The 15,969-nt window shown below is 41.3% G+C and overlaps 1 protein-coding gene across 3 annotated transcripts in view; it reads left to right on the top strand.

Annotated features, from left to right (window-relative positions):
* The first annotated feature begins 5,393 nt into the window (after positions 1 to 5,393).
* DYRK2 (dual specificity tyrosine-(Y)-phosphorylation regulated kinase 2) overlaps positions 5,394 to 15,969 on the top strand; it is a 10,984-nt gene continuing 408 nt past the window's right edge. Inside the window, exons 1-2 of one of the 3 annotated variants that reach the window (XM_014964087.1) lie at positions 5,394 to 5,412; positions 13,475 to 15,373. In XM_014964087.1, coding sequence (XP_014819573.1) covers positions 13,496 to 15,076 — 1,581 coding nt within the window. In that variant the 5' untranslated portion in view covers positions 5,394 to 5,412; positions 13,475 to 13,495 and the 3' untranslated portion in view covers positions 15,077 to 15,373. Of the gene's footprint in view, positions 5,413 to 13,033; positions 13,053 to 13,464; positions 15,374 to 15,969 lie in introns of those variants that run through there. The other 2 variants (XM_014964088.1, XR_001414309.1) reach the window with 2 other exon arrangements.

Here is a 15,969-nt window from a genome sequence, read left to right as displayed (position 1 = left end):
TTTCATAGAATCATACATTCATAGAATCCTTTAGTTTGGAAAAGACCCTTAAGATCATCAAATCTGACCATTAACCTAACACTACCAGGTCCACCACTAAACCATGCCCCTAAGCGCAATGTCCTCTCATCCCCATAACATGTTTAATGAGCATTGCTTTACCTAGTGGTCATTTATCTATAGCCAAAATAATTCGGGGTGCCCAGTGAGATCAGTCAGCGCATAGCAAGGTGCTGAGCACCCGCTGCACCCGTCACTGTGGGAGCCCCCAAAGTCATCACCGCAGCTTCAGACACGCATAGTGTCTCAAGAATTCCCAAGTGGCTGACCACATAAGCATTTGCTAATAGCACAGCAGCAGTGAGGCTGCTGGTGACTGACCGGCCAGCCTCTCTTGCCCTACACCTACATACCAAAGCCTCATATAATTAAACCCTAATCAGCATCCACTTTGGAGAGGTAAGGCGACTCGCATGGGCGATTTTACAGTGACGCTAAGGAGGTACAGTGCTCTAACACAGGACAACTAGATATGAAGTGGGTCCCAAGGCAGCCTGGCAAAACAGACCCCAGAAATCCCTCACAGTTTGCTTGGAATGACTATCTGTCTTGGTCACAAGGGCCCCGACTGAATGGCTCAAGAAACGCAGCATGCTCTGTATCTCTCCTCGCTGTACTAGCATATTATCTTCAATAATGCATTTTAATGTACTATGTGGGCAGACTTACTTTTAGACAAGGTTTTACAGATAACATGTTTTATTCTAGACTTCTAGTTCTTTTTTTTTTTTAAATGAATTTTAATTTTCTCATTCAATGGCTGTGATTTAACCACTTTATTTTTACCAAATAGTTGCTAATTTTTGTTCTAGAACATCTTGTACAGTTTATCACAGGAGGATGATACCTGTAACAGCCCAACCTGAGCCTCTTCAAGGCAGCCACAGCAAGAAGCCTTCTGATCTCACCTGCACCTCCAACTGCTCACCTCTCCACCTCCTTCCACGGGTGACCACTATGGTGCAGAACCAGCACTGCCTGTGTCCCAACGGAGTTGGCACTTTCCAGTCTGCAGGACTGTTTGGGTACCCATCTGGAAATAAAGTTTTCAGATATTTCTCTTAAAAACAAGTGCTTTGATGACGTTACCTTACAAGGCCCTTGCAAGTAGTCTGACACTCATAAACACCCAGTAGATTTGTTTGCAAGAAAGGGAAGACTAATCTGTCATTAAAGGTTAGTTCACACTTTTGGGTAATAAAAGCCGAGGAAGCAGGAAAAAGAATCAAGAAAACCCTGATTCACTTTCCTTTCTAAATTTCTGAGCCCCAAGAACTGAAGTCTGTTGATCTCATCTTGTGTAGTACTGATCTGCAAAGTGCTGATACATTCAGTTTGCCAGTACCAGAAAGAGTAAAGTTTTGTGAACACTCAATGGGACATAGTTCAGATTCCTAAGTGTAACACTTGGCATGAAAGAATTAATCTTTGCTTTGTCTTTGAGTACTTAGGCTTTGCTTTCTTCTTCTCTTTGTAGATCTGCAACTATGACTTTGTAGAAGGCTGTTACAGGCCCAAGGAGGAGCCAAGATATTTTACAATTATATTAGCATGTTCTTCCTCTTTGTCAACTTAAATCCTGCATGAAAGAGGCTTTTAAATTGAAGTTTCTTGTGCTGCATTCAGAAGGAATCAAGATGGGCTTGCCCTCGAGTCCCACTTCAGACTCCCATCATGTACTATCCTTGACAGCAGCCGCCAGGATGGATTGCAGACGGAGAAAGATGGAGAGAGAAAAAGAGAGGCATCCAGGCAGGCTCAAGCCCACTGCGAGGTTTAAAGACTAATGCTGAAAGCTGACAACGAACACAATTTTAGAAAGAGAGTAGCTGGACAGGTACCAATGTACTGTGTTTCCACTGACTTAAAAGATTGTTTATGATGTGCTAGGCTAACTCCTTTTTTCACATAGTTTTTCATAGTGGTCCAGGACGGAACAAACTGTGAAAGGCATATTGTGAATGGCACACCTGATGGGAAAGGGGCTGAAACAGGACACTTAACGGCCTTTCTTTTATCTCGATGTTTAGGTGTAACTAATCCCAGAACGTGCAGGAAGCCATCTGTGACTTTGACAGTCAGGGGACACATCATATAAGATGAAGTAAGAACTCCTGCAAGCCCTACAAAAAGATAATTGATATCAACTACATTTTTTTCGCATCTAGCTTGAATGTGAACAAGTTTCTTCCCTGTTCCCTCCTTGGACTGACTAGAAGAGTATCTCTTTCTTGACCATTCCTTAAATATTTAAGGTATCTCACATAGAATATTATCACAGCGTTTGTTACTCTGAGGCTTTTGATGTGCACGCGCTGCCTGTGAAAATGACGGGAAAATACTGAAGAGCGATCAGAAAACAGCATTTCTACACCTGGCAGCCAAGGGAAGGGGCAGTGGGAGTGCCTGTGGACATCTGGAGGGATGTTGAGGAAGACAAAGCTTTCTTTCTGCTGCAGTGAAGGGAAAAGATTAGGTGGGTGTGGGCGAGAGAAGGTATGATTGTTTTCTCTGTGTGACAGGAGCAGTTAGGGAAATTGTTTATTTCTTTGTACCAGTACAGGAAATGTCTTTGTTTATGCGTGTATCTGTGGCACTGGAAGAGGCAAAGTCTTTGGCAGCAGCGATGAATTTTTGTTTTTTTAAGGCATAGGAAAAAGGGAGATTAATTTTTCTGCCTTTTCTTCTGTGGAAGGGGATGAAGGGCGGCCTGTCTGCGTTATCTACCAGCTGTTTCAAAAAGGGAAAATATGCATGGTCTGTACAGACTTCAAAAAGGGTAGAGTGTAGGTAGGAGAGTTCATTTCAGCGCTGTCCCAAGCTGAGCAAATGTTCAGATAGCTATTTTTGGCTCTAATGACGTTCAAACTGACAAACCAGGAATTCGAAGCATTGTACTCCACAAGGCACGTTGTACAGTTTGGAAAACAAGGCAAATAACGCCACCCCCCTACACACACCCTGATTCCCCTCATTCTGGCTTGAGCCACTTACGACTCCAGGGCAACCCCCAAAGCTCTTTTCTCTCCCTTTTTTAAGTTTTCATCCCAATTTAACGTTTCGATGCATTTACCCTTCCTCCCACGGTGCCATCTTTGCCCTCCACAAGTGACCCCCCGCTGCCCGAGGAGCTGGCGATCACACACAGACACCCACCCACACGCTTTCCCCCACACGCCGATGTCCCCGCCGCCATGGCCGCACACACCGCCGCTGCCGGGGCCGGGAGGCCGGCCCGCCCCTGCCCCAGCCCCGCGGGGAGCTGAGGGGGTGCCGGGGCGAGGCGCGGGCTGCCCGCCGGCCGCCAAGATGGCTGTGACCCCCGGGGTGTGTGTGTGGGGTGACCAACGGCCCGGCGCGAGGCAGCCGTTGGGCGGGCGGCGGCGGTTGGGCGGGCGATGGAGGAATTGTCTACTGCTAATTGTTTGCTTAGCTCTGTTTAGGAACAAAATGCTAAAGAATAAAAACAAATTACCAGCAGTCAGTTCTGGGTTGCCCAAGGTAACAAACATTCTGCTCAGCTTGTTACTTAAGCATATATGGCAAAGTTAAACACAGACTAAATGAATCCAAACGAAAAGATTTTAGTAATGCCACATGATGAGCCTGGCAATGAAAATTCTCAGACAAAGATGTTGTGTTAGAAATTAGGCTTCATCTATATGGAAAAAAGAAAAAAGGAGACGGGCCACTTTGCCCGCTGTGTGCCAGTCAGGGTCTTTAAGAAGACTTACAGGATCATGGAGGAGAGGTAAAATAAAGCACCAAACACAGGACAGTGGCAATTTCTTGTCACACTCTCTTCTGTCATCAGGGGATTCCTTTCTGGCATTTCATTGACCAGTGATGAGAAGTCTAGGGCAGAGGGGGGGCTTCACTGTGCCCGTTTGGTGTGTTCCCCTGTGCTCTTATACCGTATTCACCTCCAGAATGTTGAAGTATTAGATTTATAGTGTCTTTCTTTTTTAAGGTGAAGCTTGTGCAATATCTAGATAAGTGGAAAGAGTTCAAAAGCGGAGCTGCTTTGAGCTCCCCGTGAATCCAGCAATGAACTCCCTCTTCCTCCCACAAAGGCTTTCATCTCCTGTCTAGATGTTGTCATCTCTTGTCACCCAAGCATCCACTGACTGGTTCAACTTTACATGACAATAGCTCTTCTACTGAGGAATTACATTGCTCCTACATCGGTACTTCAAAAAGGATGTGTTTTTACATCAGTAGCTACCTTCAATGCACCCTCCTATCTCTACACATAATCCTAGCAGAAACAAGATCCTGTTGGTTTTACCTTACTGTAACTGGACAAGTTAAGCCTTCACCTGGTGATTTAAGACTGGTCTTCACTAATTGTATGATGACAGCTGTCTCAGTATCTCATCTTTTCTCGTTGCGGAGGAAATATGCCAGAAAACCGGGTTTCAGTGGTAGAGAAACAAGCCCCAGAGCAGATCCTTTTTGAAGGCTTTGCTTGTATAGCACATACTGTAAAAATTCCCAGCCCCTGCCAGGACTACTGGTGCTATGGTGACATAAATACAGAGAGCTGCCTGGAATTTTTTACATTATTGGCATATCAGACATACAATTATTTTGGTTATAAAAAGAAATCAACAAGATTTTGGTTTCCAAAAACTGCAAATAGAAACATTCTTTACTGCACAGGAAAAGCTGAAGGACAGCAAAAAAGCCACAAACACTTTCAAGAGGCATTTGTATATTTTGCATTAGAGCCTTTCTTCACTTTGAATTGAATTGTCTTTGAAATAATGTCAAAGGACTATTTTTAAATCTATCCTGTATACAGAATAATCATATACTGAAGAACTGACTCTGAAAAGGGCCTGAGCTGCAGATGCATGGTCCTATAAGACAGGAAATTTTTTCACATTTCTGCAGTGGAAGTACTCTGCAAGTGAGAAAAATTTGAAAAATGTGGATACAGTTCTAGAAGATGGTTCTTACTAACCAGGAGGCGGGAGTCCGGACGGGGAGCCTTGCCGCGCCGTCGCTGCTCGCCTTTCGCCGGGTGTCTCCCGAGGCGAGACCGGGCCCTCACGGGCACCCCGGGGCTGGAGAGGGCAGGGGCCCCGCAGCCGCGGACGCCGCGTCCAACCTAGTGACGTGCTTGGTGTTTAAGGAAATTGCATTTAATTTCTACAGTCTCCTGTCAAATGTGCAGGTTTGTTGTGAGGCTGGAGACCCTGTGGCTGAGAAGCAGCTTTCTCCTTCCCCAGCCCCTCTTCAGTCTGGTTTTGTGTCTCATTTTCAGTGACAAATTTGATCTTCCACACTCGCACAGAGGAGCTGTTCTGGTAAATGCATTTTTTGAGATGACATTATTTTGGCAATGAGGTTAGTCACTGTGATTAGAGGGTCTCATGAGCTGTAGTGAAAAATGAAGGCTACTCTCCCCTTACATGTCTGCTTAGCTCAGGCTGATTGCTGTCTTCCCTAGAAATAGCTATGGCTGTACTTGGGGACAATGGTTGGATGAATCGGACTTTATTGCTGCACTAGTTTTCCTAAAGAAATGAGCACTGATGGCATGAAAAGGATGTTATTTTCTGCTTCTGTGATATCTCACACTATCTCCCACTTCTAGTTAATCTACTAGGAATGGAACTTCCCAAGAATGCCACTATATATGGATGAGAGAGGGTATCTCTGTCCTGAAGGCATGACAGAGTAGAGAGAGGGGTCTATATGCTGTCATGTTAACACTAAATATCTGAAATTGTTATTGCATACATTTCCTTTTAAATTATGAAGGATTTCATGCTGACCCTGAAAGGCACTGATGGCATACTTTTCTTAGAATTAATGAGTTCTTCATGGATGCTCACATACTATCTTTGTAAACATATGGCAGAGCTTTAAATGGTAATGTGATTATGGACTAGTGGAAGGTGAAACTATGCATTTAGATAATAGTGTTTCAGTGACTTTCTATGTAGCTTCAGGGGTAAAAGCATCTTATTCAAATCCATTTATAGAAAGAATTGGCTTAAATTAAAAAAATCAGCGTATGTAGGATGATCTCAAAAGGAATGATGAATATTCTGTAAATTCAAGGTGGAGCTGCGTACTTGAGATCAACATCATTGTATATTTATGTAGCTAGGGTATATATCTGAATTGTTCATTGGTATCAACAGCCAAGTTTTTCACATTTGTATACCAGTTAAGTGCTCGTTGATTTTTAGAATTGGGGCAGCAGGTTAATTTTTTTATAAAAACAGAAAAGAAGGAGCGTAATACAAACATCCTGGACGTGGATCGTAAAACTGCACATACAGATGAGCCCACAAGTAAGAGCGCCCACGTGTAACAGAGCCCAGACTTAATTTAGGATTTGTGAAAGCGTGGTAGCCCAGCTATATATCTAGGACTACTTACTAATTTTGGGACTACAGAACTTTGGTATTTTTATACATAGATTTATATGTGTGTATTATAAATAGTGTCTGTGTGTATATATGTGCATATATAAAGATGAAGTCTTCATGAAAGCATGCAAGGGGTGTTCAAGTGTTACATTTCTCTGTTTTGAGTATTTTTATACACATACTGTTGCGTGTGTATGCCTTTATATATATATATAGAGCATATATGCATGTGTATGTATATATACACACATAGAGATGAAATACTTAGGGAAGCACGCAGGGATGGTAAGCATTATATTGCTGTGTCACGTCCCTCTAGATTCTGACTGTGGCAAACTCTGCCTTTCCTTTGTGATACAGAGCCTGCTCTACAGTATTTATTTAGCCTTGGGTACTATTACAGTAATACCTCTGACTGCCTTTCTGAATTTTGTAAGTAGTTATTTTGTGGTTGGCTAACATAACTTTTTGTGGTAAGGATCAGATGTGACATCAGAATGCTGGATTTTAACCTAGAAAAAGGGCTGTATCTGTTATGGGATAGTTCTCTCAACTTAAGGCCTACTGACCTTAGCTGACACTGACTGAAACCACTGGTTTTGCATCTCACTACTTCCTCCAATCAGACCTATTTAAAATGGAACATTTCAATTTTCTTAAACCATTTTCTTCTTTGTATTCATTTGCTTATTATGTTTTCATTCCTGTTTTTATCTATGGGACTTCTGCAATAGCTAAAAATTGAGAGTGTTTCTCTCTGTGTTTCAGACTTTCAGAAGGTATAGTTTGCTTAAGCAGTTGAACTTGATGGTGGCTGAATGTAAGCGCATGCAGTGTATGTATGCTAGTTGTGAAGAGAGACCGAGATTGAAGATAGGTTTTTGTTTAAGCTAAAAAGTTTTTCTTTTAGTTCAGACAGAGGAGAAATCTACTACCTGTCATATTTCTTGCAGCAGTGAGTTGTGTGATCTAGCCTCTAGTGAAACTTGTTTCCTACTTTCAAATGACGTTTCATTGTTTGGTAGAATGTAATAGCATGGGAGAGCATGGTTAGAGGAGGGAAGATGTTTTACAGAGACTTCATGTAACAGGGCAGAGGTTTTGACTGCAGTCTCTGCAATCACAGCAACCTTTGTTGCTAAGCAGACTATTGTGTATTGTACCAGGGAAAGGTTTTGTTTATTTAAAGAATAAATAAATTGTGGCTTCATCTTAGGCTTATTTGTGTTTGCTTCCATCCCTGACTATCTTTTTGGCTCATGGTGAAAACACGAATTAATTTCCAACCCCTTGTCCTCTTCATTTTCATCTCCAAAGTCATTGTTTTCTCTTTTGAAGCCTTAAGTTCTTGCCTTGATGATGGGGACCTTTTTCTGTTCACTCTCTCCTGTTTCATTATGGTGTTCTTACATCCACTTGACATGCTGCAGCAGAGATTATCTTGTTTGCCTGCTGCTCTGCTTGTGTAAATCCCCACCCATCTGTGAGTCCCTCTCCCAGACTCTTCCCTCTGTCTTCTGCCTACCTCCGTCTCTGTTCTTTCTTATTTGGCATGTATCCCTGCATTCTGCACTTTTCCTGTTTCTCTTGCAGTAAAGCAGTCTTAGTCTCTCTCCTCCTGTCTAGTACGGTAAGAACAACCCATTTGCAGTACATGATGCAGTGCCTTCCCTCTTCAAGCCATTTCTAAGATTTCCATACAGCAAGCCTGTTTTCTTTGCCACCAAGGATGATTATCCATATACTTTTGCATCAATTATTCAGCTTAGTCTTAAAAATTTAAATTTAAAAATTTTAAAAAATTAATTTACATTATAATGGAACAGAGATTCTTGAACTTTGTTAACGTGAAGATCTGGTGGGTCACATGCTGCAATTTTTTATTGTGGACAGTGCTTTAAAGCAGGTGAACCCAAATAAAATACCTTCCTATTGTGGTGTTTTCATGTAGTAAATTGCCACAGAGATGCTGTCACGTTTGAGTGGATATGCAGTCATGACCTGGACTTTGCTATATCTAGATTTCTTTGGATGATTCTTCTACATAAAACCTGTAACTAGGGGGAATATGAACCTATCTTAACTTCTAGTACGGGGCTCTGAAATCTGAGCTCCAGCAGTTGAATACTGTGCTATGAGGACTGCAGTACATCTGGGCACATCTCTTGTATGTGTACACATCAGCTTACGTGAAGGGTTCAATTTAGTGTGCATTGACTGTCCTTCTTGGTTTCAACACGTGTAATACATGCAGGGTGTCCCAGAAGTGCTCAGACTCACTGCAGCTGCATAGTCCTGACTGGAAGAAAAAGATGTATGAATCAGTATCACTCTTGAGGCATAGTTCTATTTGTGAAAATACTTGCTATATAAAGTCAAAATAAACTTCTCAAAAAATGAGCTTATGTGGACTAGATAGGACAGCAGCAAAAAATCCATATGGTGTGCTTTTTCTCAGTTCTTGTTGAGCCACAAGCTCTTTAGGACAAGGGCTTAGTCTTTTTTTTGGTGCATAAAACCCATACTCATAATAAAACCATTATGATAATCCTGCACTATTGTTATCGTACTAATTAGCTATTTTTAGTTCTGAACAGAGGAATGCTGTTGAATTCATTTATCAAGGAAAAAAAGGCCTTTTGTACATTTGCTCAGGCTGTAGTCAACAAAATAGGCAGTGAAGCATGCTACACCTGGTACCGTATGCCTCTAGCATGTTAGACACAGTAGGGCTGAAAGTGGCATGCTCAGAAATGCTGTAAAGAGAGAGAGATATAGTGTGAAATTTGTTCTTTAATTAAGTTATTTCTTTGGAACACTATTTCCCCCTTGTCCTCCTGTATGCAAAGTAATGGGAGATAAAGACATTTTAATCCTGTGCAGTCCTGTCTTTCAGCAGGCCATCATAGAATCGTAGAATGGTTAGAGTTTGTTATTAAGATTCATTTTATAAACCTTTTTAGATTCTGATTGTCAGCAAAAGTTTATTTTTGGGGGGTTTTGCTCAAAATAAAATTATAATATATAGCTGAAGTGTGTCTGTCTTGGATAATTTTATAGGGTGCTAATATCACACTGAGTGACTTTTACAGAGATGGAATATGATAACAACTGCATAACGTCGTGGTGCTTTTGGAAGATAAATTTGAAATGAGGCATATGTTGCTGTGGTGTTCAACCTATAGTCATAGTCTTGTAGAAGGCCTTGAAATGTCTTGTAGAGGCCGTTGCATTGGCTGAGCGTTACCACAAAGGAATTGTCAGTCTTTGCCTCCTTGTTAGAAGGGGGGACTTAGTTTTATGCTACTTCTATGTTGTTCCACGTCTGTTGTCTAAGCATAGTAAGTTACGATTCTACTTCTGTCCCTAAACTCGTTTGTGAAAGGAAAACAAAAAACCAAACCCCAAATGTTCCCATCACCCCCCAAAAAGTGTTTTTTGTTTTGTTTTGTTGGTGTCTTTACTTCAAAGGTTAGATGAATGCAATCATAGCAATCAACTTCCATAAACTGAGCAAACCAAAGGTCAAGCAAAACTGTAGTGGTGATTTTGAAGTTATGAAAAGCTACGGAGAGAGGAAAAAAAACCCCAAATTGTAGCATTTGCTGTTTTGTAATTGATGTTGCCAGAACATTTGGGAAGATTAGTTCTTTGAGTTCAGGTTTACCTGTTATTTCAATATGTTTCATGGAGAAATGTGTGTATCAATAAGTTTTTTGAAGTTGTGTGCTATAAAAATATGTAAATCTTAGAAAGTGTAGATGGGTCTGAGCACAGGCAATAAAATACATAATAAGTTGCATAAGTGCATACAGATTGTCACTTGTGTAGGTTGTTTGTTCTGGAATTTACAGGCACATCTGCAGAAGCAAAACCTCTTCAGGCTTATGGTTTCGGATGAAAGCCTGATGGAGCTTCTGTGTACTGTGAACAGTTTGGTACTGCACTAAGGCTGTAGTCCTTTGTAGCTGCCCAAGCCCATTAGTTGTGGTTCAGGGAACTTACAGCGTCACTGGTGAAGCAAGTGGAGCTTGTAAGCAGTGCAAGCCCAAACTTGACAGCAATCTCAAATACCCAGTAGCCAGAAACAGATAGGTAGAGCAAAGGGCTGGTGAGAATTCAACCCTCATCCAGGCTGGAAAGAAAAGAAGAGGTGGTGATTCCTGTGCAGGCAGTACCCTGAGATGGGGAAAGTCCATTTCTCCTGGATGTGATGTGCCTGATAGCTCTGATACTCCTGTTGGGATTTTTGAAAGAAAAGTGAGCTCTCTTCTCCCCCACAGCTTTTGGAATAGAGCCTGCGCTAACTTGGTGTCTTTTCTTCCACAAATAAAACCAGTGCTACTGTCTGCATCTGCATTTGCGTTCCCAAGCAGCAGCCAACTGAAACTGGCAAAACCGGTCACTTTGGATTTGGGGTGAAGCTGGGATAATGCTGGTAATTTCATTCTGCTGCTTGGAAAAAAAGCCAGCTTGAGAGCAGCAAGAGAAATCATGAGGCTGCCCGAAGGTGCGGGAAGCAGAGCTACATGGTTTATGCTTCAGAATTTGTTTACAAACACGCTTTGAGGAAAAAGAACTCTTTAGTCCCTACTGAGAGTGGATAAATGTTTGGGTTTTTTCCAAGCCCTGATACAAAGCAAACAAATGAAGTTTGAAGAATTCCCCAATACATTTATGGAAAGAAGAAGTGCTGAGGAAGGGCAGAAAATAGTTAACTCTGAAAACAGATCATTGAAGTAAAAAAAAAAAAGTCAAGATGTGAACTGAGGCAATGAGTACTTGGGTTCAGAAATTCTTAAAGATGGCTTTCTCCTCTTAGCTCTTCTTCATTGTCTGTACGTCAGTATTGTCTACTCCTGGTTTGTCCAGATACGTTCTGCTTTGTTGTTCAGCCAGTGCTGCAGAAGAAACATTTGTATCTGGAATTTCCTAGCTTGAATATTTGTAGTCTGCACAGGTACTCTGCTGCTTCATTGTTCATTTCTCATGCAGTTCTGCAATACTGCATGTGCTGAACCTCCGACACATCCTAGTGACTAGATCCAGTTCTTCTGAGATCTGTCATGTAGCAGCTCTTGGAGCCAAATTTTCTTTTTTTCAGTAACTGCTGTTAATATAGAGGATCAAGGCAACCTTCAGGATACTGCTACTGCAGTGCTCTTCAAACTTGACCTGAAGGAATTCCCTGTAGGCACAATAGACTCATTAAGTCCTCTTGATGATTTAATTCCTGTTGCTTTTGAGATATCAAACTAGGCAGGGAATTAAGGTCAATATCCTGTATATCTTCACTGTGCTTACATGTTGCAAATGCCTTTGCTCTGAATTGCAATTGTGCGATAATGTTTTCTATGAGATTGATCAAATTTGATAGTGTGAGCCCAAATTGCTCTGCAAATAAACATACAAAGTCAAACTGCAATGATGAAATAAAATGAACCAATTATTCAACACTGAGTCAAAATGGAATCAGAAGAGCAGCAAACTCAGCAGAAGCAAATCCTGAGAGCTCTTGTTCTTAAGTTGTGTGAGTTTCAGCACTGCAAATTCCAAAATATCTAAAGCTGACGCTGGTGTCCGGCTGCCTACTCCTTGGGAACAAGTTACTGAATTTACAAACCCATGATTCTTCCGTATCAGACTGATACCTTAACAGAAACACCAAGTATGCTAAAGTCTGCATTGCATGTTCTGGTTTTCTCATTAGGAAGCAGTTGCAGCACAGATTTCATTGCCTCATACCACAGCACACAACTGACGTTTTCTGATTTCATTTCAGCAACCTTAAGTGACCAGGGAATGTGTTTTCCTTAACTACCTAGAAAAAATAAGTCTCAGATTAAAAGCGCTGTCAACCCTGGTTTGATCATCTGTCTGACAGTATCGGTGAACTTTTGGTTAGTAATTTGGCATAACTGTTACAACTGGTGAATCAGCTGGAGAGACAGCAGGGGAATTCTTCCCACATTCATATAAGACTAGGCAGAAGACAAACTAATTATCCTCTACTTCAGACCAAATGAGAAATTCTAAGGACAGCTATTTTAGTGCCAAGTTCCATGATTGTAAATTTCTCTTTTCTCCTTAAAAATAACAAGTTTTGAGCAATAGTTGTTTTCACACCCCAGTACTTCCAGTGTTTCTTTGCTAGAAAATGCTGAATGCTGCTGTTTATTCTCTTGTGAAAGCTGTCAAGAACAAATGTAATTTCTAAAATCAACTAATCCTTTTTTCTATTCCTTTAAAATAACATTACTTACATGTTCTTCAAGGCAAATATTTTTCTTTCTGCTCAAGTCTCTATCAGGCCCCAAATCTCATCTTGGCTGAAAGTTGTTAAGAGTACTAGTTTGGGAAAGTGCTAAAGGATATGCTTACGCTTCATTGATCTGAATGCGTTGCTGAATAGTGACTATCTCAATTGCAAGTAGTGAGTGGCATCTCTCAAACTTCAGAAATGTACAGGTTTTTTCCTCTTTGTGTATGTCACAGCACGTTCCTTATTGCTTAAAATTGTATCTGGAGCTTTTGATATACGGCAAATTGAGGAACAAGTTAAAATCCTGATTTTTGAGAATAGGTGTCTAGGAGAGCCTTAGCCATGTAAGTTCTAGCACACGTTGTATATTGATCTCCAGCATAAATAAAACTGCTGCTATGTTATGTGAAGTCTAATTTAATGCCTCTCAAGCATACTACTTCATGTTACAGGACTGTTGCCTTAAAAACTTCTTGGAGGAATTGTTAGCTTATCATGGTAGCACATCTGTGATTGCGTTGTTGCAAACATTTTAGAGAGTCATGAAAGGGACATTTGAGAAACAAGGATCTGGAAAACTTCCTATCATCTAGCAGTATCACAGTATATGTGCTGTATTTTTTTAGATTATCTGTAGACAACTGACTTAAAGAAAATGCTTAGTTTGGAAGTGATTTAGGCAGGATGGCAGGTTGCAGAATGAATGGTGAAGTGTAGAGTTCATGCCTTTCTTGTTAACTGGGTATGTATTTATTTTCGATTTTAGGTTGGAGGCAGTAAGCACACAATGAATGAGCACCTCCATGTTGGTAGCCATGGACAAATCCAGGTTCAGCAGCTGTTTGAAGATAATAGTAACAAGAGGACGGTTCTGACGACACAGCCAAACGGACTTACAACGCTAGGCAAATCTGGATTGCCAGTGGTTCAGGACAGACAGGCAGAGAGTGCTCACAGACGACAAGGAAGCTCCAGCTCTTTAAAATCTGCAGATGGAACAGGGAAGGTGAAAGCCTCCGTTATGACACCCGAGCAGGCAATGAAGCAATACATGCAAAAATTAACAGCTTTTGAGCATCATGAGATTTTTAGCTACCCTGAAATATACTTTTTGGGTCCAAATGCAAAGAAGCGGCAAGGTGTGATCGGTGGTTCAAACAATTGCGGGTATGATGATGACCAAGGGTCTTATATACAAGTACCGCATGATCATATTGCGTACAGGTATGAAGTCCTAAAAGTTATAGGAAAAGGAAGCTTTGGGCAGGTGGTAAAGGCCTACGATCACAAGATGCATCAGCATGTGGCACTAAAAATGGTGAGAAATGAAAAACGTTTCCACCGCCAAGCTGCGGAAGAAATTAAGATCCTGGAGCATCTCCGGAAACAAGATAAGGATAACAACATGAATGTTATTCACATGTTGGAAAACTTCACATTCCGCAGCCATATCTGCATGACATTTGAATTGCTGAGCATGAACCTGTATGAACTAATTAAGAAGAACAAGTTTCAGGGCTTTAGCCTGCCTTTGGTCCGCAAGTTTGCCCACTCAATTTTACAGTGCTTGGATGCTTTGCACAAAAACAGAATCATTCACTGTGACCTTAAACCAGAGAACATCCTGTTGAAGCAACAAGGTAGAAGTGGTATTAAAGTGATTGATTTTGGCTCAAGTTGTTATGAGCATCAGCGTGTCTACACTTACATTCAGTCACGTTTTTACCGTGCACCTGAAGTCATCCTTGGTGCTCGTTATGGGATGCCCATAGATATGTGGAGCTTGGGCTGTATTCTAGCAGAGCTTCTCACTGGTTATCCGCTTTTACCTGGAGAAGATGAAGGAGACCAGCTGGCTTGTATGATTGAGCTATTGGGCATGCCTTCTCCAAAACTCTTAGATTCATCCAAGCGAGCCAAAAACTTCGTGAGCTCTAAGGGTTATCCCCGCTATTGCAGCATCACAACCTTGTCTGATGGCTCTGTAATACTCAATGGTGGACGCTCTCGGAGGGGAAAACTACGTGGCCCACCAGAGAGCAGAGAATGGGGAAATGCATTAAAGGGATGTGATGATCCCCTGTTCCTTGACTTCTTAAAACAGTGTTTAGAATGGGATCCTGCGAGCCGTATGACACCCAGCCAGGCTTTGCGGCATCCCTGGCTAAGGAGACGGTTGCCAAAGCCTCCGACTGGGGAAAAGGCCTCGGCGAAGAGAATTACAGAGAGCACTGGTGCTATAACGTCGATTTCCAAGTTACCTCCGACTTCAAGCTCAGCTTCAAAACTGAGGACTAATTTGGCACAGATGACAGATGCCAACGGGAATATTCAGCAAAGAACAGTGTTGCCAAAACTCGTTAGCTGAGATTGAAAAACCCAATGCTGTTAATACAAGAGATACAATGTGGCTGAGCCTTATTTGTATGAAAACGTAGCTCAGATAACATTTTTATTTGCTCAGTAACTTTATTCATTTGTATCTTTCAGCACTCATTTTAAATGTAAGAAATGTTGATTTTGTTTTTATAAAAACACGGGGACAATGCTTTAAGTTTTTATACTTATTTTTTAAGATGTTTGTCTTCTACAGTACAATTAGCCTTACTGTAACTAGTGTGACACAGTAATAAACATCAGTGGCAGGCCACTGGTTACAACATGACTGTCATGCATTGCAGCGTGGTGTCGAAGGTAGTAACCTTTCTCTTCCATGGTTCATATTAGATTTCACCTGGGGTAAATTTGTAAGACTCCATCTTTGGGATTTTATCGGTATGGGTCTTGATTCTGCAAACACTCACACCTATGCCTGACTGGACTCCAGGGAGAGTACTCAAAGAAATAACAGTTAAGCACCTGTAAACTTGTAATTTGAAGTGGAGCGATAGCATGTTATACTGTCATTTTCTATACGGTAGTCCAGAGAAAATAGTGGTATCACTAATGAGACAGTCACCTTCTATGGAATGCTTTCTCTATTCGAAAGTAATGTTTTTGATTAAAATGAGCATTTAAATATAATGCAAAAAAAAAAAGAACTTTGAGGGCTAAAATGACTCTCTTATCTTGCATGCTGTGTGGTAGATTGAGAGGAACGGGCAATCTGAGAAAGAAAGAAGATGGGAGTATGTTTTACGTTCCTCTAAATGTGAAAGTGACTGAGTTGGTAAAGCAAAATGTTCTGGACTTCATTTCAGGTATATGCCATTGAGCATTCACACTGGGCTTCTCTCTCTTTTTTTTTTTTTTTTTTTTTTT

Source organism: Calidris pugnax, unplaced genomic scaffold (genome assembly GCF_001431845.1).
Source record: "Calidris pugnax isolate Ruff unplaced genomic scaffold, ASM143184v1 scaffold44, whole genome shotgun sequence".
In the NCBI taxonomy this organism is placed as follows: domain Eukaryota; kingdom Metazoa; phylum Chordata; class Aves; order Charadriiformes; family Scolopacidae; genus Calidris; species Calidris pugnax.
This window is presented reverse-complemented; position numbering and strand designations above follow the sequence as displayed.